This window comes from Dendrobates tinctorius, unplaced genomic scaffold (genome assembly GCF_039654945.1).
Source record: "Dendrobates tinctorius isolate UK_male_01 unplaced genomic scaffold, ASM3965494v1 ptg000019l, whole genome shotgun sequence".
NCBI classification, from domain to species: Eukaryota; Metazoa; Chordata; class Amphibia; order Anura; family Dendrobatidae; genus Dendrobates; species Dendrobates tinctorius.
Genome location: NW_027361687.1, coordinates 27,901,576 through 27,928,991, shown reverse-complemented (window position 1 = coordinate 27,928,991; position 27,416 = coordinate 27,901,576). Strand labels below are relative to the sequence as shown.

Sequence of the window (27,416 nt, the reverse complement as noted above, 5' to 3'; positions counted from 1 at the left end):
ATCCGACAGGAAAAACTCCTTGGTGCCTTCCCTTAAAGGGAAGTACCCCTTTAAGGAGGAGGCATCCACATCATGGGATAAGGCCCCTAAGCTTGATGTAGTAGTGGCCAACGCCTCTAATAGATTTGTCATCCCCTTAGGAGATATGATTGGAGAAGCAGCTGCGGGATGGGTTGCCCAGGAGTACTGGAGTCCATTCCCCTGATAAAAGGTGCAGCTGCTTTCTTGGCAGATTCATCAGGTGATTTGGTCCGGTTAAAATCTAAGCCTGCGGCTCTCTCAAACGCAGCCCGTAGGGCGCTATGGCTCAAGTGCTGACCAGGAGACTTGCAGACAAAACTTAAACTGTGCTCAATCCCTTGTTAGGGTCAATTTTTGTTTGCGGAAACACTGGACAATATCCTTCAAAAAGCAGGGGGACAAGAAGGTTTTCGCTGATCTGGCCCCCATTGTGTAAACGGTCCTTTCGGAGCAAAGAGTTCTTCTGTAGTAGGCCCCAGAGAGGGAGCAGAATAGATGGCATGAGGGGAAGAAAGGACAGGGGGTTCCTCTTCGAAAATTCTTCCCGAGATAAAAAATCCTCAAAGTGACGGTTTTCCCAGAGTGGGGGGGAGGATTATCCTATTTCCTTCCGGCCTGGGGGAAAAAATCTCAAACAGCCCCTGGATACTCTACCTGGTCAGGGTGGGCCTTCGGATAGACTTCACTCCCTCCTTCCCCAGAGCTTTGCAGTAACTGCCCTGAGATCCTCTCCACAAGAACAAGAGGCCTTGGAATACGAGGTCAGGGACCTCGTGAGAAAGTCTGTCCTTCAGGAAGTCCCACCTCAGGGAAGGGGATTCTACTCCCCGTTGTTTCTAGTGGCCAAGCCAGATGAGTCCTATCGGAAAATTATAAACCTGTGGAAATTGAATGTCCATGCGAGAACTCTGAAATTCAAATTGAAATCAATAAAGGAATTTCAGTACAGAGCCCTCCCCTTCGGACTATCAGTATCCCCCCGGGTATTTACCAAATTAGTGACAGAGATGATGGCTAATCCGAGAGAACAGGACATTTTGATAGTTCCCCATCTGGAAGATTTTTTGATAGCGAGCGACTCAGCTCAACACTGCAGAGAACAGCAGGACAGAGTAATGAATACCCTAATCGACCTGGGCTGCCTTCTAAAACTAACAAAAAATAAAAAATCAAGGCTAGAGCCAAACACGGTGCAAGAATACCTGGGGTTAACATTGGATTCTCGGAAGCGGGGGTACCGTCTCCCAACAAAGAAAAGGGACTAGGCTACATTAAAGGGTCACTTATTGGACCGCATGACTGGCTTTTAAGCCACCATTCATTCCCTGTCATTGGGGCCTATTAATTTCAGCCAAAATGGGTTCAACTTCCAAAATACATTATGACTCCTGATCTGAGATGCCCCTGTTCCACATACCCCACCCACATTGCCAGGTTGCTGGAACCAAATATATAATCTATACGAGATAGTGCATCTAATGGACGAGTGACAGGTATATTCTCTCACGTCAGGATGAGGTATCCTCCACAAATTCAACCAACCACTGCCCTCGATAAGCAATGATAGCGGAGATGGAGAGCAGGCCGTTCTGGATACTCCATCATCTAGTCAGTCTATCAAGACCGTTATCCATGACAAGGTTAAAATCTCCCATGCACATAACTAATGCATCTGGATAATTTAAGGCAAAGCTTACCGCCTTTTTAACGACTGATATATTGGCCAGGGGTGGATTATAGACACTCATTATGACGTAGTCTTTCAAATCTATCGACGCATGCACAAAAGCAAAGCGTCCCTCAGTGTCTTTCTGAACCTCTTGGACCTCCCATCTAGAGTCCTTTATGGATTAACAAAGAAACCCCTCTAGAGTAACTGGTGTGGAATGCATGTATGGACCATTGTACCCATGGTTTCTGCACATAACGAGCCGAATCTCTGGTCAAGTGTGTTTCAACAAGGGCCACAATGTGAGGACGATGACGATTAATCTGGGAAAAATTCTCTTTCGGGGAGACCCAAGGCCTCTCACATTCCAAGTCAGTGCTCCCTCATCTCAGCCTACCACCCACCCATGCCCTCCATTCTGCTAATGAGCTGAGTTTAACATCCTCATTAATCAGAACCTCCCACTCCCGTCTCCAAGACTTTTCACTTGCCACGCCAATTCTTTGGAATGCACTACCCAGGTTAGTACGATTAATCCCCACAGTTTTAAGCGTTCCTTAAAAACGCATTTGTTCAGACTGGCCTATCGCCTCAACGCATTAACCTAAATATCCCTGTGTGGCTCATTTCACATTTTTTTTACCATAACCAGGTTTCTCGCATCATGTTCTCACATGCTTTTTGCATTTAATAGTTCTCTGTGTCTGTCCTGTTACATATTTAGACTGTTAACTGGTTCATGCAGCCACAGGAACACCCGATTCTTACACTAGGGATGGACCGAACAATAAAAACAATTGTTACCATCCACCTTTTGTGTCTCCCCTTTTTCCTTATAGATGTAAGCTTGCGAGCAGGGTCCTCATTCCTCTTGGTATCTGTTTTGATCTATGCGTTTATTGCTATGCTATGCTGTGATGTCCTTTGTCTGTAGAAGTCCCCTCTATAATGTAAAGTGCTGCGGAATATGTTGGCGCTATAGAAATAAAATTATTATTTTTATTATTAATTCAGACCCCATGGTCCCTTGTTCAAATATGGTATACAGTGTTGCGCAGACTGAACCTTACAGGCAGCATAATTAGCATCTTGGCAGCAGTATCTATATAAACAGCAACTAACAATACTGAAACAAGAAAAAACAAAATAAAGTTCAAAGAGGAGCACAGTCCCAAGCTCTTGTCATATTCCCAAAAAGAGGGTACCCTCACTGAACTCCGTGTCCGGTATGGGTGTTACATTGGACGTTGGTGGAAAGAGACCCTTTTTCCCTATGTACCCATATTGGGAACGGCAGCAGTCAAATCAGAATGACGTTCCAGTCGCTCATGCTTGGGACCGCAGCCATTCCACGGCCTCCGCCGGGGTTGTGCGGAATATGGAAGAGCCCTTGTAAACAATATGGAGTCGAGATGGGTAAGTCAATGTGTAAGATGTTTCTTTCTTTGAGTTGCTTCTTGATCTCCATAAATTGAGCCCACCATTTCTGTATTCTGTAGCTCCATGGAAAAATCTGGAAAAATTGATATTGTGGCATTTTTTAATTTAATGGGGCTTTTTTGCCTTGCCATGCGGAGGATCGTGTCTCTGTCCCTGCAGTTTAGGAGACGTGCCAAAAAAGGATGTGGCGGGACTGCCTGGGGGGAGAGAGATTTTGTTGGGACCCTATGGGCCCTTTCTACAGAAAAGGTTGAAGAGAACTCATCTCCCAGAGTGTCTTTAAGCCAATTTTCCAAAATTGCTCCGGCTGTTGATCTTCAGAGCGTTCTGGTAATCCAATGATTCAGATATTATTCCGACTCGACCTGTTTTCCATGTCGTCCGCCTTCTGCCTCCAGGCATTCATGGAGCCAGCTACTTTTGTCAGTTTAGTTTCCAAGGGCGTAAGGGTATCTTCCAGGCTGGAGACTCTCGTTTCAACTTCCGTAATGCGCCCTCTCATGGCTTGCATATCCTGCCGAAGACGCCCACTTCCGAATGTACCTCCTCTATTTTCCAAGTCAGGGATGTTCTAGTTAGAGATATGGCTTGCATTAACTGTTCAGACGCTTGCCTTAGAGTCAAGTCTTCTTGATCCCCTCCCTCTCCGCTATCAGAATTGTGATTTTTACACTGGTCCGCAGCGTTAACATTTAATTGAGTATTTCTACGGGATCTTGAATTATCAGAGGGGTCGGGCCTTGCAAATTCTTTTAATTTTTCAATCGCCCCTGAACTCTTCGGCGGGCTCATGGTTAAGATTTATGTGGTATAGCAAGTTGAAGTAAATTGTCACTTTCCTTTGCCCCCAATTTATAGCAGCTCTCTTGTAGTGCAGGAGCTTAATTTGCCTGAATTTAGTATAGTGTGACAGAACAACCAAACTTATCTGGTCAGTTGTGCAACTCTTTTCCAGCTGTAATATGCTGCTCTGTCAGCAAGTCACTGCGTTATCCATCCTTCCAGCCTCAGGGAATTGGAGAACTGAAAGTAAAAGTACAGAGATACAAGCACAGTCTGTTACGTAGTTTTATCAGCAGGGTATAATACCCATTGCGACCTTAGCTTCAGGGCAGTGAGATCATATTATAAAGGTCCTACAACAGACCCCGTGTGATCCGATGAATTGTGCTGTCAGCAAACTGCCGCGGAGACAGCAGCCCCCGTCCCAACCAAGAGGTGATGAGAGCGGTGAATGTAATCAAGATACGCGCCAGCGGGCAGCGTACAACTTCAATGAGGGAGCACAGGGCTCATTTCTCAGAGCTCACACCGTGCGTACCCTCCTGTGTACATTTGAGTCCTGCGCTCCGTCCAACCCGCCGCACCTGAGGTTCCAGGCTGAGCCTCAGTTACAGAGCACACAGTAGAAAATGGCCGCCGTCTCCTTGCAGGCTCTGCTTTCTGTCTGGGTCTCCCAGGATCTACCCTGACCGGAGCCGCACTCCGCACCTCCTCAGAAGCCAGAGGGTCCCTGGAGCCCAGAGAGTATTATCAAGGTGGGTCTTTCGGGTGATATAAAGGCAGGATTTGAGTCAGGATCCTAGGAGCTCTGAATAAGTACGTCCTCTCAGCTCGTCTGCATCGCCACGCCCCCCCACCATTCGTTCCCTAGATTGGTGGAGAGACACCAACAACCTGTCCAAATGGACTCCCTAGGTAACAGAAGTATCTCGGGTAGTTACCACTGACGCAAGCCCCACAGGATGGGGGGCTCATATGGGCGACAGGGTCACCCAGTGGGTGTAGAGAGGCCAGGAGCTCGAGGCGTCTTCAAACCAGAAAGACCTTTGGGCAGTAGGTCATGCACTATCAGATTTCCTACACATTCTACAGGGTCATCACGTTCGGGTGTTCTTGGACAATCAGGTGGTAGTGGCCTATCTAAACTACCAAGGGGGGACCAGATCCCAAACCCTTATGAACATCACTTCCCAAATCATTCGTTTAGCAGAGAGCAATCTCCTGTCCCTTTCCGCATTACATATTCAGGGGGTAGACAATCAGATGGCAGACTTTCTGAGCTGATATCAATTGAGACAGGGCAACTGGGTTCTGAGCCAATTCATTTTCGAGCAGATTGTGAAAATGTGGGGGGCCCCTGTCAAAAACCTGTTTGCCAATATCATCAACAAAAAGGTGGAAGCATTTTGTTCCCTAGATTCCAGGGGGAATCCTCAAGCCCTAGACGCTTTCATGATTCCGTGGACTCACAGTCTGTCATACACCTTTCCCCCAACTATCCTCAACCCAGCGGTCCTATGAAAAGTTAGGGAGGATGGGTCATGACTAATATTGACAGCCCCCTTCTGGCCAAAAAGAGCTTTGTTTTCCTGGCTGAGGATGTGGTCGATCACCGATCCTGGGGTTCTGCCGGGTCTCCTGGACCTTCTTTGTCAGGAACCGGTGTTCCACCCTCGCTCAGCGTACCTTCATTTAACGGCGTGGAATTTGAGGGGGCGCTATTAAGAGAAAGAGGCTTTTCAGAGAACTTAGTTTCTACCCTGTTAAACAGTAGAAAACCTGTCACTACGAGACTTTACGATAAGACCTGGAGAAAGTTCCTGTCCACTTCAGGCGTAAGAGTTCAGAATTGGGTCCCAATTACTGTGATTCTCGAGTTCTTACAAAAGGGATTAAAACGGGGCCTGGCAGTTAGTACCTTTAAAAGTACAGGTAGCAGCCCTCAGGGTGAAGCGGGCGACCCATGGGTAGCACTTTATCAGAGCCACCGCAAGATCTAGGCTGATAGTCAGAGACTATCATCTTGGGATTTAAATCTGGTTCTATCAGCACTAACAGGTCCTCCTTTTGAACCTCTAGATTCAGCCCTCTCAAGATCCTATCTTTCAAAACTTCTCTCCTTGTGGCTTTAACATCAGTCCGGAGAGTAAGTGATATTCAGGCCTTATCAGCAGGTCCTCCCTTCACAAAGGTACTAGATGATAGTGTTGTTTTAAAACCTGACCCGGCCTACTTACTAAAGGTAGCATCTCGTTTCCATAGGTGCAGGAGGTAGTCCATCCTTTCTTTTGCTCTAACCCTAGGAATAGCAAAGAAGAAAGATTCCACACCTTAGATGTCTGGAAATGTCTGGTTCAGTACCTACAGTCCACCCAGAGGTATAGGAAGGAAGGCTCTCTTTGTGTATTTTCAGGGACTCAAAGCCTCCAAGAGTACCCTGGTGAGATGGATAAAAGATGCTATAGCCTTGACCTACTCATCCAGTGGGAATGTCGTTCCAGATGAGCCGAAATCTCATTCCACAAGAGCAATGGCAACCTCCTGGACAGAAAGGTCAGAGGTATCAATAGAACAGATCTGTAAGGTGGCCACTTGCTCATCACCTGCCACCCTTTTTTTAGGCACTATAGGCTGAACCTGGCCTCTTCTTCTGACTTGACCTTTGGGAGAAGGGTTCTTCAGGCTGTGGTCCCTCCCCAAGTTACAAATCTCTGTTATTCTCTCCGTGGTGCTGTCATGAGGGATAGAGAAAAAACAAAGTAACTTACCGGTAACGGGATTTCTCAGGGCCCATGATAGCACCCGTTCATTCCCTCCCATCACGCGTGGGTGAGCACGTTTCTACTGTTTGTAGTGTGTTTATGTAGAGACACGGTGGGTTTTTTTCTGATAAGCAATATGATAAAGCATATATGTTTTTGTTGTAATTAACCTGGAGGTCCTCCGATGCTCTCTAAACCAACTGATGCGAAAGAGAGTTACTGCCCTTTTATCTGTAGGTTTCCTGTCCCCGAAGGGCGGATCCCCTCTCTCCGTGATGCTGTCATGGGCACTGAGAAATCCCATTACCGGTAAGTAACTTTTTTTATTTTTAAATTCGTTTATAAACTAAGAAAAACAAGAAAACAACATGTACACATATGCATGTAACAAAATAATACAAATGCGTTTTGTCAAAAATAATTATAGGAGAATAGCAATTCGCACATTATATTGTTTATACAATATTAGTTTCACAGGTCTATGAGTCATTACTTAAATAGATTATTAAACAGGTGAACAAAAGCATTATTAAGCTCAATATCCTTGGAAGGTACATATCACCTAGACACTACAAATCTAACTAAACTACAACTATACCTAACACGCTACCTAGTACATTACACAGTATAAAAAGAAAGAAAACATTGTGATGCCATAAATATATCTCAATGTATCTCAACTATAGCAGTCACGGTGATACCGAGCCTCCACTCACCAAAATAGTGAGATGAGAAGAATTCCATTGGTCCCAGAGTTTGTCGAATTTCCCCTATTTTGATAAAGCGTTCGCTCCTATGGAATGACCGAGTTTACCAGACCAATCCAAGCTCTGAGAGAGGGGTGCGACCCTCCCATCCAACGTAGCGCCAACACATTCCTAGCCAAAAAAAAGTGTTTCACATAGAAAAATCCTCATACAGTGTCCTCATGTCTTCTCGTCTAAACAAACTAATGGACTCAGGAACCGAAATGTGCACTAAGGATGTTAACAATGATGTTACTTCAGACCAGTAGGAAAGGACAATGGGGCATCCCCACACCATATGTATAAAGTTTGCTTCCAGTGTATGACACCTCAAACATTCCAAGGACTGTAAATGACCCATTTTGAACAGTCGTGATGGAGTTAGGTACGACAGGTGTAAGATATATAATTGAGTCATTCTATTATTAGACGGAGACACCTTAGTTGGAGATTCAAGAATATCCACCCAATCCTCAGCCTGAGCATCGGGAATGAGATCTTCCCACTTCCCCCTAACCGTCGTTATAGCAGTCAGTCCCTGCATACAACATGTACGTATAAAGAGTAGAGATAAGGTCCTGAGGGCCTTGGGATTTGAGGATTCCTATTAAAGGGATAGATGAGATAGGTTGGGTAGCACGTAACGTAAATGCGACTGGACAGCCGACCTGCGTTGAAGATAACGAAAGAATTGGGAGCTAGGGACACCATATTTACAGTGCCTACAAGTAGTATTCAACCCCATGCAGATTTAGCAGGTTTACACATTCGGAATTAACTTGGCATTGTGACATTTGGACTGTAGATCAGCCTGGAAGTGTGAAATGCACTACAGCAAAAAAGAATGTTATTTCTTTGTTTAATTTTTTTTTAAATTGTGAAAAGTTTATTCAGGGGGTCATTTATTATTCAACCCCTCAAACCACCAGAATTCTGTTTGGTTCCCCTAAAGTATTAAGAAGTATTTCAGGCACAAAGAACAATGAGCTTCACATGTTTGGATTAATTATCTCTTTTTCCAGCCTTTTCTGACTATTTAAGACCCTCCCCAAACTTGTGAACAGCACTCATACATGGTCAACATGGGAAAGACAAAGGAGCATTCCAAGGCCATCAGAGACAAGATCGTGGAGGGTTACAAGGCTGGCAAGGGGTACAAAACCCTTTCCAAGGAGTTGGGCCTACCTGTCTCCACTGTTGGGAGCATCATCCAGAAGTGGAAGGCTTATGGAACTACTGTTAGCCTTCCACGGCCTGGACAGCCTTTGAAAGTTTCCTCCCGTGCCGAGGCCAGGCTTGTCCGAAGAGTCAAGGCTAACCCAAGGACAACAAGGAAGGAGCTCCGGGAAGATCTCATGGCAGTGGGGACATTGGTTTCAGTCAATACCATAAGTAACGTACTCCACCGCAATGGTCTCCGTTCCAGACGAGCCCGTAAGGTACCTTTACTTTCAAAGCAAGAAAAGAGAAGCCAGCGTTGCCAAGGTCAGAACGCATAACATAAAGTGCATTTGCACATAACATCTAACTGTATTCAAAATGAGATATTTAGCAAAAAAAATTGATCAATTCAATTGAGCCACCCCGCCGCGCCAAGGCAGTCTCATGTGGGGGGTCCTACTCTACGTTTTTAATAAACACTGCCATTACGGCCTCCTAGATACATTAAAAGCAATACCACTTTAAATGCAATCCGTACCCGAGCATTTCTGGATCGCTCCCATGATGCCAGAAAAGGCAAGTGCGGATGAAGGCCAACCAGGTCGGAATGCAGACGTGTCAGGTTTAGCCTCCACACATTGCCTGACCAGCAAGCATAGATGAAGGGCAATGCAGGTTCAGATACAGGTGCACAATTAAATAAAGCTTGGGGCAGGGTGGGGCTGCTGTGTATGTGTGCACAGCAGCCTAGATCCATCACAGTGAACACAGAAAAAATGGCGAACATAACCCAGCTCGCACGGCAACAGTGGTGGTCAGCCACATACCAATGTACAAAAAAAGAAAAGAGAAGCCAGCGTTGCCAAGGTCAGAACGCATAACATAAAGTGCATTTGCACATAACATCTAACTGTATTCAAAATGAGATATTTAGCAAAAAAATTGATCAATTCAATTGAGCCACCCCGCCGCGCCAAGGCAATCTCATGTGGGGGGTCCTACTCTACGTTTTTAATAAACACTGTGCCATTACGGCCTCCTAGATACATTAAAAGCAAGACCACTTTAAATGCAATCCGTACCCGAGCATTTCTGGATCGCTCCCATGATGCCAGAAAAGGCAAGTGCGGATGAAGGCCAACCAGGTCTGAATGCAGACGTGTCAGGTTTAGCCTCCACACATTGCCTGACCAGCAAGCATAGATGAAGGGCAATGCAGGTTCAGATACAGGTGCACAATTAAATAAAGCTTGGGGCAGGGTGGGGCTGCTGTGTATGTGTGCACAGCAGCCTAGATCCATCACAGTGAACACAGAAAAAATGGCGAACATAACCCAGCGCGCACGGCAACAGTGGTGGTCAGCCACATACCAATGTACAAAAAAAGAAAAGAGAAGCCAGCGTTGCCAAGGTCAGAACGCATAACATAAAGTGCATTTGCACATAACATCTAACTGTATTCAAAATGAGATATTTAGCAAAAAAATTGATCAATTCAATTGAGCCACCCCGCCGCGCCAAGGCAATCTCATGTGGGGGGTCCTACTCTACGTTTTTAATAAACACTGTGCCATTACGGCCTCCTAGATACATTAAAAGAAAGACCACTTTAAATGCAATCCGTACCCGAGCATTTCTGGATCGCTCCCATGATGCCAGAAAAGGCAAGTGCGGATGAAGGCCAACCAGGTCTGAATGCAGACGTGTCAGGTTTGATGATTATCTGACATCCATTTACTTAAAGCCCCAATCTGTCCTGCTAGATAATATAAATAAAAATCCAGCAGTACTTAAAGCCCTAATCTGTCCTGCTAGATAATATAAATAAAAATCTAGCAGCGTCGCTCCCCCCATCGCCTAGACCTCTGTAAAGTAGACCGTTTAAACTTAGGTCTAGATTTCTCTCATATAAAGGACGTGGTCAGGGAGTTCAGATTGGTGAAAACGGATTTAGGATCCGTTTAAGTTCCAGTAATGGGAGGATATTAAATTGCAAGTCAGTTTCACTACTTTTAGGTATATTAATTCCTAAATATTTAAAATGAGACACCATAGGCAATAAGGACAAAGAATCAAGATGGGTCATAGGGCTATGAGAGAGGGACAAGAGAGCAGATTTACTCCAGTTGACATATAGGCCGGAGTATTTACTAAATTTATCTATGGTAATAATCACATGTGGCAACATCTCATCTGCTTTATCCATAAACCGCACCATGTCGTCAGCGTATAAACCAATAGTGTCTAGACCATCCGCTATAGTTATACCTCTAATACTCGGAGAGGACCTCATACGTATTGCCAACGCTTCTATAGCAGGGGCCAGGGAGAGGGGGCACCCCTGGCGCGTCCCCCTAGATAGAGAAAAGGGTTTGGATATAGAGTTATTAATGATTGTACGAGCTTTAGGTTTTGCGGATATTACACTAATCCATTTTTGGAATTTAGCACCAAAGCCATATCTATGCAGACAAGAATGGCCATTCAAGGGAATCAAAGGCTTTGGCTGTGTCTAGCGACACCAGGGCCCAGTTATTATCCGGCACCAGAGAGCTATATTGAACCACTGACTGGACCTTCCTGATATTGATAGAGGTGCTTTTACCAGGCATAATGCCTGTTTGGTCCGTGTGTATAAGATCCAATATAACCGAGTTTAATCTAGTGGCCAGAATCTTATTAAAAATTTTATAACCGTTAAATAACTTTGTTTTTCTTCCACTATTGTACAGCCCTCATTGTGTAAAACAATTAGCAAAATACTACTTAAGCTTAATCATGCTTTCTTTGATCTGTAGGGCAATGTTCACACTTTTGCAGTTTTATTGAGGGCTTAGGAAATTTGCATATGGAGCACTGTGATATGTGGTATCATGTGTTTCTCATTCTTGTGATTTTCTTCAAATTTTGGCCACTGTGACAAGGTCACTGGTAAAATACTGGAGGCGAGATATGTATCACTAAGGATGTTGGCTTCAGTGACATGAACCTGGCAGAATGCAACAGCACGATAAGTGCGGAGAGGGGTTAATCAGGCATGTTATTGTAAGAGGTACTGGAAGTAAGGTTCGTTGGATGCAGTGAAGAGCCGGAGGCAGAGAAGGGGTTAACAGGATTTACTAGAACAGGTTATTATCATACAAGGAATACTCCGCACAGGGAGACGAAATCAAAAGCGGCAACAACAGGATTTGAACAGAAACACAATATTTGAGAAGAAGGTGTACGAAAAAGATAACTTATCGCTTGCAGTTCTTGTTGGGAAGAGGATGGAATATTTCCCGCCGGCGTCGTAAATGGTGGACAATGTCTACGTCTCTGTTACGGAGGAACGAAAAGCACTGTCTCCCGACAGTGCCGGTGTATCTGGGGCCGCTTGGCTTTAGTGCGTTGGGACGTAGAAACAGTCTCTTTTGTAGATTCCTCTAGAATGGCGCAAAACACGAAAAGTATGCACGCTCGCAGGCCGCGGCAGCGTGCGAACCTCTGAAGTGGTCGCTAAGAACAGAGCAAGCAAGATTATCTCTCACTGAGAGTGGGAAGGAGCTGTCCAGTAAGGGAAGGTCCGGGGACAGCTCTGTAAGGACACATTCAGTTTGCAAGTCAGACCGCTGGGGGATAAGGTGATGAGGAGTTAGCAGTTGGAGCAGTGGGAAGGGAGTCAACCTCCTTGTTTTCCTGTCGCCTTCCCGTCAAATCTACCTAGTTCCCGCGCTCAGTCCTTTTTACTTCCCCCACTCCCCCTGCTGTCCAGTGCAAAGGTTCTTCCCTCCCAGAAGAATCATCCCCTGGCAACAGTGGTGACAGTCCCGATAGTTTCGGCCCCAAAGTGTACCGAAAACCGCTGACTCTGTCCTGGCTCATCTTCATACATTAAGGGCTAAGTTTTTTAGTGAACATCTGAAGAGTGGGTGGGAGGCTGTTCACCATATGTCCACCCCAGGGTGTAGTCCTTTGGGCGCATTCAGTGCTCTGGTCTCTGGAGGAGAGCTGAGCTCTTGGTAAACAGAGCTGACACCTGATTCCTGTTATTTTGTTTTGTTTTTGTCAAGAAGACGTAATATGTCTATTTCTTTTGGTATGGACTGGTTTATGAAGCCTTTTTTAATAAACCAGTTGAAATTTAAACAGAAAGCATTCCTGTGACTACCTCGTTAAGCAGCCAAGTGAGGCGATCTACCAGACCACTACACAATATCTGTAGAATAGTGTGAACCTGGCCTAAGACCTATTAAATAAGATGTCTGGTCAGTTCCGCAGAAAACACTCTGAATAGGCTTCGTTCACATTTGGGGTAGAGGTTGTGTTACCATTTCCATCATGACAACATCATGCTGAAATGACAGCTGGCTCCCTGCTGCATAACTGCAGGGAGCCGCCTGACGTTGACAGTCACATCCGGTCTGCAGAACAAGCCAGAAGAAGAGCTGAGCTGCTCTGTTGACGTGGAGCAGCTGAATGGGCCAGTAGAAGCAAGCTCCAGGTAGAGCAGACAGGTAGTTAGTTAACTAGCAGTCTGTTAGTTTTTAGGCCCACAGTAAACTCATACCACAACATAAAGTCCTGTTACAGCCCAATCAATTGGTAAAAAAGGTTATGACTCTTCAGAAAACAATTGAAAAACAGATTTGTGGGAAAACAAAAAATATCCAAACTTAATTTTGCCACAATCTTACTGATGGAATAAAACAAACATGTTGCTTATACCACAAAGTGAACATTATAAAACAAAACCCTAAAAATTGCAGAATTGCTGTTATTTTTTCCTGTATCACTTCCATACCCACCCTGTTCGCCTGGGGGAAAAAGTATTTTATGTGACCCAAAATAGTACCAAAACACAACTCTGCCCCCCAGAAATAGAGCATATAACTGTCGTGAGAAAAAAATAAACAGCTAAGCTTCTGGAAACACAATAAAAAAATAAATAAAACAATAGCTTGGTCCTAAAATGAGGTTAATTATCTTTTGATTGGTATCTACATCACAATTTATAGACAAGTATTTCACTAAATTCATAAGATATAAGCAGTTTGTTCATGTGTTTTCTATTGAGCAAACTTCCAAACTGCAGAGTGAAAATGTAAGTGAACCTCTGTTAAAGACTTATCCAAGAACAGATTTGCAAAAGGCACACAGACTGGTTCATAGTTCTTCTCAAGAAAGATTAGTGAGACATTACTGAGACACAAGAAAATTCTTCAAACAGAGAAATTTACGGTCTGCTAATACTTGCGCTCAGAGTGGACCCCCCATAAACAAAGCGCCAAGAGAAAGAACGTCAATCTTGTAAGAAGCAGTCTATGACTTCAAGCTAAAATGTTCAATCATGTAAATCAGGGTTCCCCAACTCCAGTCCTCAAGGCCCACCAACAGATCATGTTTTCAGGATTTCCTGAGTATTGCTCAGGTGATAATTGCTTCACCTGTGCAATACAAAGGAAATCCTGAAAACATGACCTGTTGGTGGGCCTTGAGGACTGGAGTTGGGGAACCCTGATGCAAATAGATACTAACCCAAAGCTGACAAGTAAAACTCCTGAACCTAACCATGCTTTTGTACAAGGCATCCCAGAAATATTGATGAACTGAAAGACATTTTTCAGGAAGGAATGGATAATAATTTCTCCTTTTAATGTTGTGAAAATTTTATTTGCAACTTTGAGGTGATTGCTGCTAAAAGTTTGAGCGGAATACTCTTTCTATGCCTTTTGAACTCCAAATAAAAAGGGTTTTCTGGTTTGAAATGAAAAGACTTCTGAATCTCCCTGATTCGCCTGTTTCTGAGCCGGGAACGGCTGTGATATGTGCGGTATGCATACTGTGAGGCAGAAGCCATCTAGAGGGTGCGGCCTCTCTCCATACAAGTGTATGGAGATGGGGTGTGGCAGTCCAGTGGGCGCTCAATACACTTGTATGGAGGGATGCCACTGGACGGCTTTTGCCCGGGAGTATGCATATTGCAAACATCATCACAAAATCCGGCAAATCCTTGCTGCTTACATTGTATGCTCTGGGGGATTTCAAAATTCTTCAGTCACATAGAATGACTGCAGTCTTTTCATTTGAGGGGGACTTGTGTCTCAGTTGGGGGGATTTAAAATTCTTCAGTCACATAGAATGACTGCAGTCTTTTCATTTGGGGGGGACTTGTGTCTCAGTTGGGGGGATTTAAAATTCTTCAGTAACATAGAATGACTGCAGTCTTTCCATTTTAGATCAGACAATCTCTTTAATAATATTTGCTTGATGAGCGCTCAGTGAAATCAATGCAGTACAGCCTTGTATGATGTACTCAGGACTTCCGCTTTATTAGTACATCTAGACACTTTAAATGGAGTCACTGACAAAGGAAAAGTTACTTCTGAACTATGAGCCAATTGAAACGTTAGGTGCATGAATAGAAATTTTAAACTTCCCCGCTCATCAGTGTTACTTGATCCCCATTACACAGGGGTTACAAGAAAAGATAGATACCACAGTCACAAAATGGGTATGTTCTCTCACATAGATCCATCCTTTGAAGACCAATTATGAGTATTTTAGTAGTTACATAGGAGCGCGTTAGTCGCATCTTTGGGACTTTCCTACCTCCGTTCCCTACTTGAAAATCCATAATTGTCCAAACACTGGATCTCTTCTTGTCTGGATCCGTAATATACAACCAGAGGTTCTATGACAAGACTTCTCTAACTCATGAATCTGATTACCTTGGGTATAACATAGAATAGCATGTTTATTGCTATTTGTACCAACAAACAATAACAGTAGTTGAATACATGTATGTATGATCCCTGAGAGACACCCGCTTACACCCTTTAAGTATTTGAGCCCACAGGACTATGAGTGTGAATCCACCAGTCTCTAGATGACGTACTCATGTCCATATCCTTTTAAAAGCAAATGGTGTTGTTTGAAGAACTTGTCATCCCAGTTATCATTCAGAACCTCATTGAATGGCCTTGTTATTGACACCACTACACCCATAAGAACAGGCAAAAAGCTCATTCATCATTCACCTGGTGGTGTGACTCTTTACAGTGGCTGAATCCAAGTGGGTTTTCCTTCAAGCTTCACCAAAATTTGCGATGGTTAGGAGAGCCTGGAATGGCATCAAATCTTGGCTCAATACTCTCTCACGTGACATTTCAGGACCACCCAGTCTTCCCTGCTTGAGATCATGTGCTCCTGAAACTGATTCAGAGTCTGGAATGGAAGATGACACCTTTTTGTCACACTGTTTAGTCCATCATGCAAGACTTGCACATCGCTAGTCAAACTTTCATTCTGCATCAAAAGTCACTGTGGATAGTATAACCCTGTTTTAAGGCTGGTTTCACATTAGCGCATTTTCAGCGCGCGCACGGCCGGGGGTAGCTCCGCCCCCGAGCCGGCTCTCTGCCCGGCGTGCCCGCCCCTTGCTTGTAGCGCCGCCTACTAGCGGACAGCGGCGCCTGCGATCGGCGCACCCTATCTTTAGCATAGGGTGCTCAGATCGTGCGCAGGCCGTGCGCTAGTTGCGCTTTGACCTGTGCTGCGCACTTTTGACGGTGCGCCGTGCGTGCCAAAATCCGAAAAGTTTGATTTTGGCGCGCACGGCGCACCGTCAAAAGTGCGCAGCGCAGGTCAAAGCGCAACTAGCGCACGGCCTGCGCACGATCGGCGCACCCTATGCTAAAGATAGGGTGCGCCGATCGCAGGCGCCGCTGTCCGCTAGGAGGCGGCGCTACAAGCAAGGGGCGGGCATGCCGGGCAGAGAGCCGGATCGGGGGCGGAGCTACCCCCGGCCGTGCGTGCGCTGAAAATGCGCTAATGTGAAACCGGCCTAAGGGCTGAACCAAAAAAGTATCTCATGGAGAGACTAATTTTTCTACCGAGTGTCATCCTATTAAGAGCTAAAAGCAAGCGCTCAGTCCATGGCTTGCCAGTCTTCTCCTTTTTCTTTCTGGAGTTTTACTTTTAGTATCCCTCTCAGCATTTCCACCTTCCCACTCTGTGGATAGTAAATAGCATGGAAAACCTGCTAAATCCCAGAGACTGTAAAATCTCCCTCATGACCTCTCTTGTATGTAGATAATGGGTCCCCATATCTACATACCACTTCCTTCATGAGTTTTTGAACAGTAACCTTAGCCATAGCTTTTTGCACCCGATATGTCACAGGTAAACCTGAAAGGAGATCAACACAAACAAGCACAAACTCCGATACCCCTACTTGTGGTATTTGTTAATCTGCAATCTCTGAAACGGTAGAGCAGACAAGGTGTGTGTTTCTGCGGTGTCTTTACAATTTTTCCTTCGTTGTGTTGACATATGTTATGCAAGCCTTGGGTGTATTTGGCCACCTAGGTACTGTACCCTGACGTCACCCCTACCCTGTCCACCTAATCACACATGCAACTGTTTTTGACAAATATGTTAGTCCATGGATTAACTGGGCCATCATTGAGTAGAGAGCTTGTGGCAGACGAAGCTTACTGCCCCTTTTTCACAAAAAAAGCTGGGCTCTATGCGTCTCCCACTTCTACTTCTCATGGGATTTAAGAAGATCAGGAATGACTGGTGCCATGGAGGTCATGGTCGGCATTGGTACTAGACTCTCGGCTCTAGGCCTATTCGCTGCTTCCTTGATGGCTGCATCTGCACGAGCATTTTCTCTGGCTTCATCGGCATCAGGTTTATCTTCTCTATGCCAAGCTTATTCGGTAACAGGAGAGCCTCCATCAGGGCCCTTACACTCTCTGTTGTTTTTATCAGTTTCTCATTTAACATTAACAAAGATTTACTCTCTACACACATTTGGCGATCTTAACCTTTTTCCTCTCTACACACCTCACTGAGTGCCTCCTGTGCCACTGTTTTGGCTTTTATTACCTCATATTGTGAAACCACAGCATATCCAATATAGAATCAACCAGCTTCTTTGTATCCACATCCATCTACAAAAAAATCAAAATCTGCTTTAAAAATGGATTCATCTGAGACATGGTTAAACCATGTTGTTTTTTGTTGCATCAGATCAATGCAATGATGAGGTGTATTTATGTCTATATGTCCTCTTCTGTTAAGAGAATGTATAAATAGAACACTTTCCACATCTTTCCCCCCTTTTTTAATCCAGTGACCAGAGCATTTTTAGATTCGAACTGTGCATCACTTGAGTTCTACATTTGGGGCATGAGAAGGGCACACTGAAATGTTTGTACCTAATTGAGAACACCATAAATATTGTGTAAAATGCAACTTTATTATCAAGAACCATTTCTGTGGCCATTTTAATCATGAACCATAGAAATAGCTCTGGCATAAGAAGATGGTGTGGAGACACGAGAGTCAGTGGGTGCTCTCATCTGCTGGTGCGGCTGTCTTAAGAAAGACCACTTGGACCAGAGCTCATCCCACTGAACCTCTACACTCCTTTCCCAAGGGCATATAGACAACACAAGGTGAGCGTAAACAGTGTGGCAATACTTTACTGAACCACCAACAGGCAATAACATATCCCAGCAAATACCCAAGATGGTACAAATCACAGAGTCTCACCCTTCCGCTGGCTTGCTGGGATTAGCTGTGACTTCATGGCTTCCAGGGCAGACTACCCCCACCAGTGGCACCACTGATTTTGGTGGAAACCCACAAGGAGGAGGTAAAGACAAGCGTAGGAAGCTGACAGTCCATTGACGTACCTTGCCAGGTAACCTGATTGTCCCAACCTGGCTTCTCAGAACATCTCCACGGAGATCAGTGATGGTCAATGCAGCAGATCTGTATTTCTCCAGCAAGGGCTGTGGTCCCTTAAGATGGCATCCTGTAGAATGTCAAATCTATATTCCTATTGATTGAGGCATGGAGACTTGGCTGTTGTTCTGTAGAGTCTCATTGCAGGAGGCTAGAGATCCCGTTTTATACCCACAGCTATCCTCCAGACCATCAGCCACAGGTCACGGGGAGGTGGAATGAGGTTAACTCTCATTGTATGATTGTTAATTATTTATCAATCTGCATAGTTTATCCTTCACTGTTTTGCAGATTAACAAGCTACATGTACTTATACAATGGGTAATCAACATATAAGCAAACATTGATTGTTCAATTACTCTGCATCCCCTGTCCTCTAAAGATAGCAGCACAATAAATTATAGGAGCTGATATAATAGGTAAACAGCAGTCATTCAATAATTCACAAACAATTCAAGTGTCAACTCTGTTGACTTCTGTCACTCTCCTTCTGTTTTACTTTCAACCCTCACCCTACTCCTTGTCAATAAATGTGGAAGTGGAGAATTGTCTTCTCCAGCTACCATATGAGTTCTTGTTACAACGGGCATTATAGGAGCAATTGGGCTTAGATCTTTGTGCTTCACAATTTAAACAACAATCTCTCATTCTGTACTCTACATACTATACGTTCCACTCTCCTGGTCTGTTATAGGGAGTAGGTACTCCTGATTCTATCCTATTAAGTCCATCTAGTCCATTGTCAAAATATTCATGCAACACTTTTTATTTCCTATCATGGTCTCCTTACAACCCTCACTAATTACTTCCTGAGCTACATTCCTCCACTGTTCAGCTTCAACTATTGTCTAGTAAGCCACCATTTTGCTTCCATGAACAGCCATCTACTTGAATACAGACCAGACCTCCATGTGGGGGAATTTCAGCCTTTTCAACATTATTTATTTTTTTTTTTACAATCTGTTGTCATCTTTGCTTTCACATTATCGGAACGTTCTTCTTGCTGTCTTTTCTTTAAATATATCTGTATCCATTTACTCCCAAGCTACTCAGGTCTGGCTCCAGGCACTTTAACACCCTGGGAGCTTATATCCGTGCTAGCGCAATTTTTCTCATATGCAGGTAGGCACAAAAGACATTAAAAGCCCTATAATTAATAAATGGGGGTCACCAAAGCCACTTAAAAATCTAGTTGGGCTGCATGTGGAAATGTAACATAATGTGCTTCAAAAGCAATACATGTGAATATCTTTACAATAGAGGGTTGTAGCACCAAACAGAAAAGAGCGACAGAATCCGGTGACATCAGGGATTTTCACAAGGTCGTTAACTCAATTTTTTAAGCAAGTGACAATTTCTCCCTACATTATATTTTTTTTCTCAGATGTTTGTTATTTAGTTTTTTTTGTTATGTTTTCTGGAAATTCTTTGCATTTAAAAATAGATTTTTTTTTATAGTTTCTCTATATGTTATGTATGTTCTTAGGGATCCCATACACATTAGGTTAAAACTGAAAAAAAGCTTATTTCTACCATAATGAATAATCGTCAGCTGGTTGGGTGAAATGACTATACAAAACCAAGGTTGGCTATGTTGGTTTTTCGGCAAGATATAGTGCTTGCCAAATAAGCTACAGCGGGAACCTGGCTTCCTGGATCGCGCCAGCTGAACAGCCAATCGCCGCCATATTTGCATGTCATAGCTGTGTCACAGCACATGCATGGAGAGCCTGTTTGTTGTGAGTGTGACACAACGGTGACATATGCAGCTGCGGCGGCGATCAGCTGATCAACCGGCACGATCCAGGAAGCCGGGTTCCCGCTGTATCTTATTCGGCAAGCGCTATAGCTTGGCAAATAAACGGGGAACCGAACAGATTCACTCAACTCTAGTTAGGACACACATTGTGCTGGGGAAGGGGGAGTGTATGCCAGATATTTTGCATAAGTAAAGTATGGAGATTGTGGCAGTGATGACAAGCTTTTAATTCTGCACGATCAAATGTAGCCTCAGACAAAAAATGGCATATTTAATTCCATGTAATGGTAATAACTGTATAATCATCTATACAAGTTGATATCCTACCAACCCAAGCTCTAGATTTATGTTGACCCATAATTTTTTCATAAATTCCTTCACAGACAAATCCCAACCTGAGACAGAAATGCATTACTTATTTCTAGTTGTGTGACCAGGCATCTGTACGATGTTTCTAATGTAGGACATTTGGAAAACTCCTTATGAGTATTGTATTTAGTTATACTGGACGTAGGCACAACTTGCTTGCTGTTTGGGTAGTGAAAGTTGTAGGATTAATTACTAACTGGTGTATTATGTACGATCTCTACACGGTGCAGTATATGTTGTGTTATATATATATATATATATATTTTTTTTTTTTTTAACAGTGTTTGAAATGTTTGTGAAATTTGCAGAATCTACTCAGAAACAATGTCTTACCAAATCTATTTTTTTCATGTTTGTTAGGTATTCCTAACCATGGACAAACCAGACAAATGGTAAGATAATGTTCATTTAAAGAGAAACCAAAACTTCCAATGCAATTAGCTTGAAGTGGTTCTGTGCACCTGAAATTCAGCACATTTTTTGTTCTGTTTCTGACATTTTTATTATTAACCAATGGAGAGTTTAATTAAAGATTCCAGATGTTAAATTTTGATGTAGAATACAGTTTTGTTTTGTTTTTTTTAGTATTTTTTTCTTTACATCATCACATAGATGTTTACATTTTATGTTTCAAACACTACAAGTAGCTTATGTTTACCACAAAGTCTTGTTTGTGTGTGATGCGGCAGGATGTGTCTTTCTCTAATGCTAGGTACTGCTGGGAAGATTTAGCCTAGGGGTACAAAAGTAACATCTGTTACCTGCCTCCATACTGTCACCATCTTAAACTGTCCATACAAGTTATAGAAGTTGTCCAAGCAAAGAAGTTTTCTAGCAACTGATAGCTAGTAACCAGACTCTGGAACGAGTAATTATGTAATCTCCAGAACAGAGGAAGCCACTGCCAGATGCTTCTGGCAGTGGCCTATCTACGAGCAGAGCAAAATAATCTGGTATGTGAATGTAAATTTCCCTATACTTGTACTTCCGGTCTCCGCCTATCTAGCTATAAAATAAAAGGATCGGGCGTTTGAATTTCACCTGTTCGACAGGTCTTCTGGCAATGGCCTATCTAGCCAGATAACTAAAGGATTGTGCTTTTGTATTAAACTGGACAATACATCCACTTCTGGCAGCGGCCTATCTAGCTAGAGACCGAAAGGATCAGGCGTAGAATTTCACCTGTCCGATACAACTTCTTCTGGCAGCGGCCTATCTAGCTAGAGACCGAAAGTGTGGGGAGGTTGGCCTGACGGACGGATCTGCCTAAGGAGAGAGGCAGAGGAGCAATGTAGGCTGAGATATAGAGCCAGGGGCGACATGTGGCCGTTTGACCATTAGAGGGCAGTGGGGAGCGTAGGAGAGAGTGGTTATGTAACTGCCATGGGTAAAGTTCACTGCCATTGTTTAAGGGTTACTGTCAGGTGATAGTGGGCGGAGCAACTGGGAGTATGAGGTCAGGGAAGGTTCTGGAAGTTACAGTCAGCCAAGGGAGCTCACTAGAGAGGAGGATCTGCTGTTGGGAGAAAGACGAAAAAGGCCTACAGAGAGTTACTGACCGTGGAGACGGTCACGGGGGGTGACCCAAAAGGACAGTGGCTGCGGACAGAGACAGACTGTGAGTATCGGGTGGACGGCGTACTCTAAAGGGTGAAACGCTGTGGTGGAAGTGCTTAGGGCAGCCGCAGGTGAGAAGAGCCATAGAGGACGCCATGAACGGTAATATAAGGAAGAGAAGGTACCCGGGTCTGTGTAAAAAGTAAATTGTGGACAAATCCTGTGATGAAGTATGGTGGTCGTCCGAAAAGCGGCCAATAAAATCTGAACTGTTGGACAAAACCCTTGTGTCAGTCTCATGTCTGCCGGCGCCACGAAGTGGGTCACCCCCCAGTCCTGTTGGATCAGCACCACCTAATCACCTCACTCAGCCTGACCCTACAAAAGGATCGGGCATTTGAATTAAACTGCACAATACTTCCACTTCTGGCATCGGCCTATCTAGCTAGAGACCGAAAGGATCAGGCGTAGAATTTCACCTGTCCGATACAACTTCTTCTGGCAGCGGCCTATCTAGCTAGAGACCGAAAGTGTGGGGAGGTTGGCCTGACGGACGGATCTGCCTAAGGAGAGAGGCAGAGGAGCAATGTAGGCTGAGATATAGAGCCAGGGGCGACATGTGGCCGTTTGACCATTAGAGGGCAGTGGGGAGCGTAGGAGAGAGTGGTTATGTAACTGCCATGGGTAAAGTTCACTGCCATTGTTTAAGGGTTACTGTCAGGTGATAGTGGGCGGAGCAACTGGGAGTATGAGGTCAGGGAAGGTTCTGGAAGTTACAGTCAGCCAAGGGAGCTCACTAGAGAGGAGGATCTGCTGTTGGGAGAAAGACGAAAAAGGCCTACAGAGAGTTACTGACCGTGGAGACGGTCACGGGGGGTGACCCAAAAGGACAGTGGCTGCGGACAGAGACAGACTGTGAGTATCGGGTGGACGGCGTACTCTAAAGGGTGAAACGCTGTGGTGGAAGTGCTTAGGGCAGCCGCAGGTGAGAAGAGCCATAGAGGACGCCATGAACGGTAATATAAGGAAGAGAAGGTACCCGGGTCTGTGTAAAAAGTAAATTGTGGACAAATCCTGTGATGAAGTATGGTGGTCGTCCGAAAAGCGGCCAATAAAATCTGAACTGTTGGACAAAACCCTTGTGTCAGTCTCATGTCTGCCGGCGCCACGAAGTGGGTCACCCCCCAGTCCTGTTGGATCAGCACCACCTAATCACCTCACTCAGCCTGACCCTACAAAAGGATCGGGCATTTGAATTAAACTGCACAATACTTCCACTTCTGGCATCGGCCTATCTAGCTAGAGACCGAAAGGATCAGGCGTAGAATTTCACCTGTCCGATACAACTTCTTCTGGCAGCGGCCTATCTAGCTAGAGACCGAAAGTGTGGGGAGGTTGGCCTGACGGACGGATCTGCCTAAGGAGAGAGGCAGAGGAGCAATGTAGGCTGAGATATAGAGCCAGGGGCGACATGTGGCCGTTTGACCATTAGAGGGCAGTGGGGAGCGTAGGAGAGAGTGGTTATGTAACTGCCATGGGTAAAGTTCACTGCCATTGTTTAAGGGTTACTGTCAGGTGATAGTGGGCGGAGCAACTGGGAGTATGAGGTCAGGGAAGGTTCTGGAAGTTACAGTCAGCCAAGGGAGCTCACTAGAGAGGAGGATCTGCTGTTGGGAGAAAGACGAAAAAGGCCTACAGAGAGTTACTGACCGTGGAGACGGTCACGGGGGGTGACCCAAAAGGACAGTGGCTGCGGACAGAGACAGACTGTGAGTATCGGGTGGACGGCGTACTCTAAAGGGTGAAACGCTGTGGTGGAAGTGCTTAGGGCAGCCGCAGGTGAGAAGAGCCATAGAGGACGCCATGAACGGTAATATAAGGAAGAGAAGGTACCCGGGTCTGTGTAAAAAGTAAATTGTGGACAAATCCTGTGATGAAGTATGGTGGTCGTCCGAAAAGCGGCCAATAAAATCTGAACTGTTGGACAAAACCCTTGTGTCAGTCTCATGTCTGCCGGCGCCACGAAGTGGGTCACCCCCCAGTCCTGTTGGATCAGCACCACCTAATCACCTCACTCAGCCTGACCCTACAAAAGGATCGGGCATTTGAATTAAACTGCACAATACTTCCACTTCTGGCATCGGCCTATCTAGCTAGAGACCGAAAGGATCAGGCGCTTGAATTTCACCTGTCCGATACTACTTAGTCTGGCAGCAGCCTATGTAGCTAGAGACCGAAAGGATCGGGCGTAGAATTTCACCTGTCTGATACTACTACTTCTGGTAGCGGCCTACTAGAGACCGAAAGGATCGGGCGTAGAATTTCACCTGTCCGATACTACTACTTCTGGCAGTGGCCTATCTACCTAGAGACCGAAAGGCTCCGGCATTTGTATTAAACTGAACAATTCTTCCACTTCTGGCATCGGCCTATCTAGCTAGAGAACGAAACAATCAGGCGTTTGAATTTCACCTGTATGATACTTCTACCTCTGGCAGCTGCAGCATATTGGTGCCTTATTGTGACATAATCATCTAGGTCGACATCGACAAGTGGAAGTCATTTTTTGCTTTTCTGTGTCATTAGGTAGTAAAAAAAAACACACTTTAGCTCTTCATGCTCCGATTGATTGTTTTATATAAGTATCTTTTTTCATGCAAAAACCCCTCTATACTCGCCCTCCCCAGGTCAGCGCTGAGTCTCTGCTGCTGCTCCCGATGGCTGTTATCGTCACTACAGTCACTAGCTGAGCTCACTGATTGGCTGCAGCGCATTTAACACAAAATAAAAAAAATCAGTGTTGCAGACAATAGCTGTTATCAGGAGCAGCAGTGGAAACTCAAACCGCAGCCGGGGAAAGGGTTTTTCCAAAACAGGAAAAAGGAAAACCGCCTTTAAAGTGAAACTGCTTCTTTCTCTGCAAAATTAAGTAATTGATTAAGAAGCCATGAAAAGGCTGCAGCGGTTTGAGTCTGTTGCATTTTTTAGCTGCGATATGGCAGGTGCATGTGGCCGGCAAGTAATCCATCATTGTGCTAAAACAGATTATCAGGTGATTGGCAGACATACTGCTCAAATAAGGGAGTTTTAGTAACTTCAACATTTAAAGAGGCGACCTTAAAGGGCTATTTGAAGATTTTCTGTATGGATTTGTAAACGTAAAATCTGCAGCGGAATACAGTAGCAGGCAAATAAATAAAATTGAAAAAGTTTCCGTGGGTAGGGCACACATGACAATTCTCTGTGTGGATTTTGTTTTTCGAATGTCTCGTGGCTTTATAATTTTAGATTTGTATAGATCAGAGTATCAGACACTAAACATGCTTTGTATTATTTCCTTTCTTTTTGGATTAGGAACTTTTTAATATTTCTAAAAATGTTTTAAAGTAATTTTTTTTTTTACTCCCTCTAAGGGGAGGATAAGGGGGTATATTGATTTTTTTAGAATGACTCCTGTATACTTTTAACGTTAGTTATATTTTAGCCCATTGTGACTATTCCCACAGATTCCCATGCTAAAGCACCACTTAGGCGGTTGTTATTTATTTCACTGTTTGAGTTGTATCACTAATACAAGTTTTCTGCCAGTAGTAAAATACTTACCAGCTGCCATCTTCTGTGCTTCCAAACAATTAGTAGGGGATGGGGAGAAGGGGGAATTGCAGGTCCAACATTTTGACAATCCAAGACAAAGGGGTTGAAGGAAAAGGATGTTAATCCTCTTCATCAATGTCCAGATTGTCCATGTTGGTAAGCTGTGGACGGACATTTCTTGGCCAGCCACAAAGCACTCTAAATGCAGCAAAATGTATCCTGGACAGCCTTAAAGGGTTTGTTCTGGCTGCTCACTGTTGATGACATTGCAGTTGCACGGATGTGTATACCCGATTGGCTAATGTTGTGCACTTGTCCTATTCATGCACACTTTTCTGCTGGTTTATGCAGATGCAACAACGGTTGGAGAATGCTCAATACCTGCCGATCATGCACATGTCCCAGAAGGTATCTGCAGATGTCATCAGCTCATGCACGATACCTGCCAACTGAGCACTCATTCCTGCAGATGTGATGTCATCGGCAGGGCAGCTCACCCTCCGATGTGGAAGTGAAATGGCACCAGACAACCCCTTTCTTAGAGTAATGATGTCTTCAAGGCGGCCAAATCTCATAGGGTGGTGTAGTTCTCGTGGGAGCTGTTCAGAGCAAAGACAATGAGGGGTATGACTAAGCTGGGTGGACACAGGGAGTGTCTTATTATGCAGCTATGTATTCTCCTATTTGCTATTATGTCAGAAACATCTAAACTTGTGCACAGTACACCTATTTTCACGAAGGCTATGAATAAACGAGAGCTCCAAAACCTTTTGAAGAATGTTGAAAATTGGTAGCCGGTGTATTTCTCTGTTCTCGTCAACTGAATCCCATAAAGTTTTAAGTTGGAGTTAAGCCCCCGTTACCCACTGCGATATCGCTAGCAATATTGCTGTAAAGTCACCGATTTTGTGACGTTGCAGCGATATTGCTAGCGATATCGCTACATGTGATACTTACCTCCGACTGGCTCCCCCGCTGGTTATTGCTGATCGCGCGAGAAGCTCCTGGACCATTCCTCGTCGGCCACTTCCTGCGGCGCTTCCTGTGGCGCCGACGAGCGACGCGTGGAGCCGGGCGGGAGGACGCAGGATCGCCGCGTCTGACAGGTAAGTAGCGACCTCCGACCGCTGCTATGTCGCTGGTGAGATCTGCCTGTGTGGCAGCTCACTAGCGACCACCTAGCGATGCACCAGCGATCCTGACCGCGTCATATCACTAGTCGGGATCGCTGGTGCATCGCTAGGTGTAACCGTACCCTTAGAACTGCTCTTAAATCTTTAATGGTATGATCCTCAGGAAAGCGACCATGAAACACAGAGGCTGCTACTGGGTTTGTCCCCAGTCTTGCATTCATTTTCCAAGACATCCAACAGTGCTTGTGAAAATGGCATTGCTAGAGGAGGTACAAGGGTGTTTCAGCGAATAGGCCCTTGGGACACTATCTGGTATTCAGGGGCATGTCTTTGGAGAAGTATAGCTTCTAGCAAAATAACTAGTGGACACAAATAGTTCCAGCTGTGGTTGGCTGTGTGCTGGGATTAACTTTAAGTCCTGTTCTTGGATGAACTTGTGGATAGTGTTTGTTTTCCAGTTGAGTTTGAGTTCTCCTGCTGATGTTCTCTGGCAATCTTAAGAACACCCTGGTTGTGATGGTGTGATATGATGTGTGGGGTATCATTCCGTCTATGTTCATATTTTTACTGATTGTAGGAGTGTTGTCTTCTTTCTCTGTATCGTTCTGTGTAGAGCGCAAACCAATGGAGAATCACCCGCAGAGTGAACACAGAAACCGGACGGTATTGATCCTCGGGGGAGTG

General features: G+C 44.7%; 1 protein-coding gene across 9 annotated transcripts in view; it reads left to right on the top strand.

Moving 5' to 3' along the window:
- MTA1 (metastasis associated 1) overlaps positions 1–27,416 on the top strand; it is a 166,349-nt gene that overhangs the window by 129,536 nt on the left and 9,397 nt on the right. For 5 of the 9 annotated variants that reach the window (XM_073566770.1, XM_073566769.1, XM_073566771.1 and 2 more), the window contains exon 18: positions 20,809–20,840. The exons of the other annotated variants lie outside the window; for them this stretch is intronic. In XM_073566770.1, coding sequence (XP_073422871.1) covers positions 20,809–20,840 — 32 coding nt within the window. The remainder of the gene's footprint in view (positions 1–20,808; positions 20,841–27,416) is intronic. 9 annotated transcript variants of the gene reach the window in all.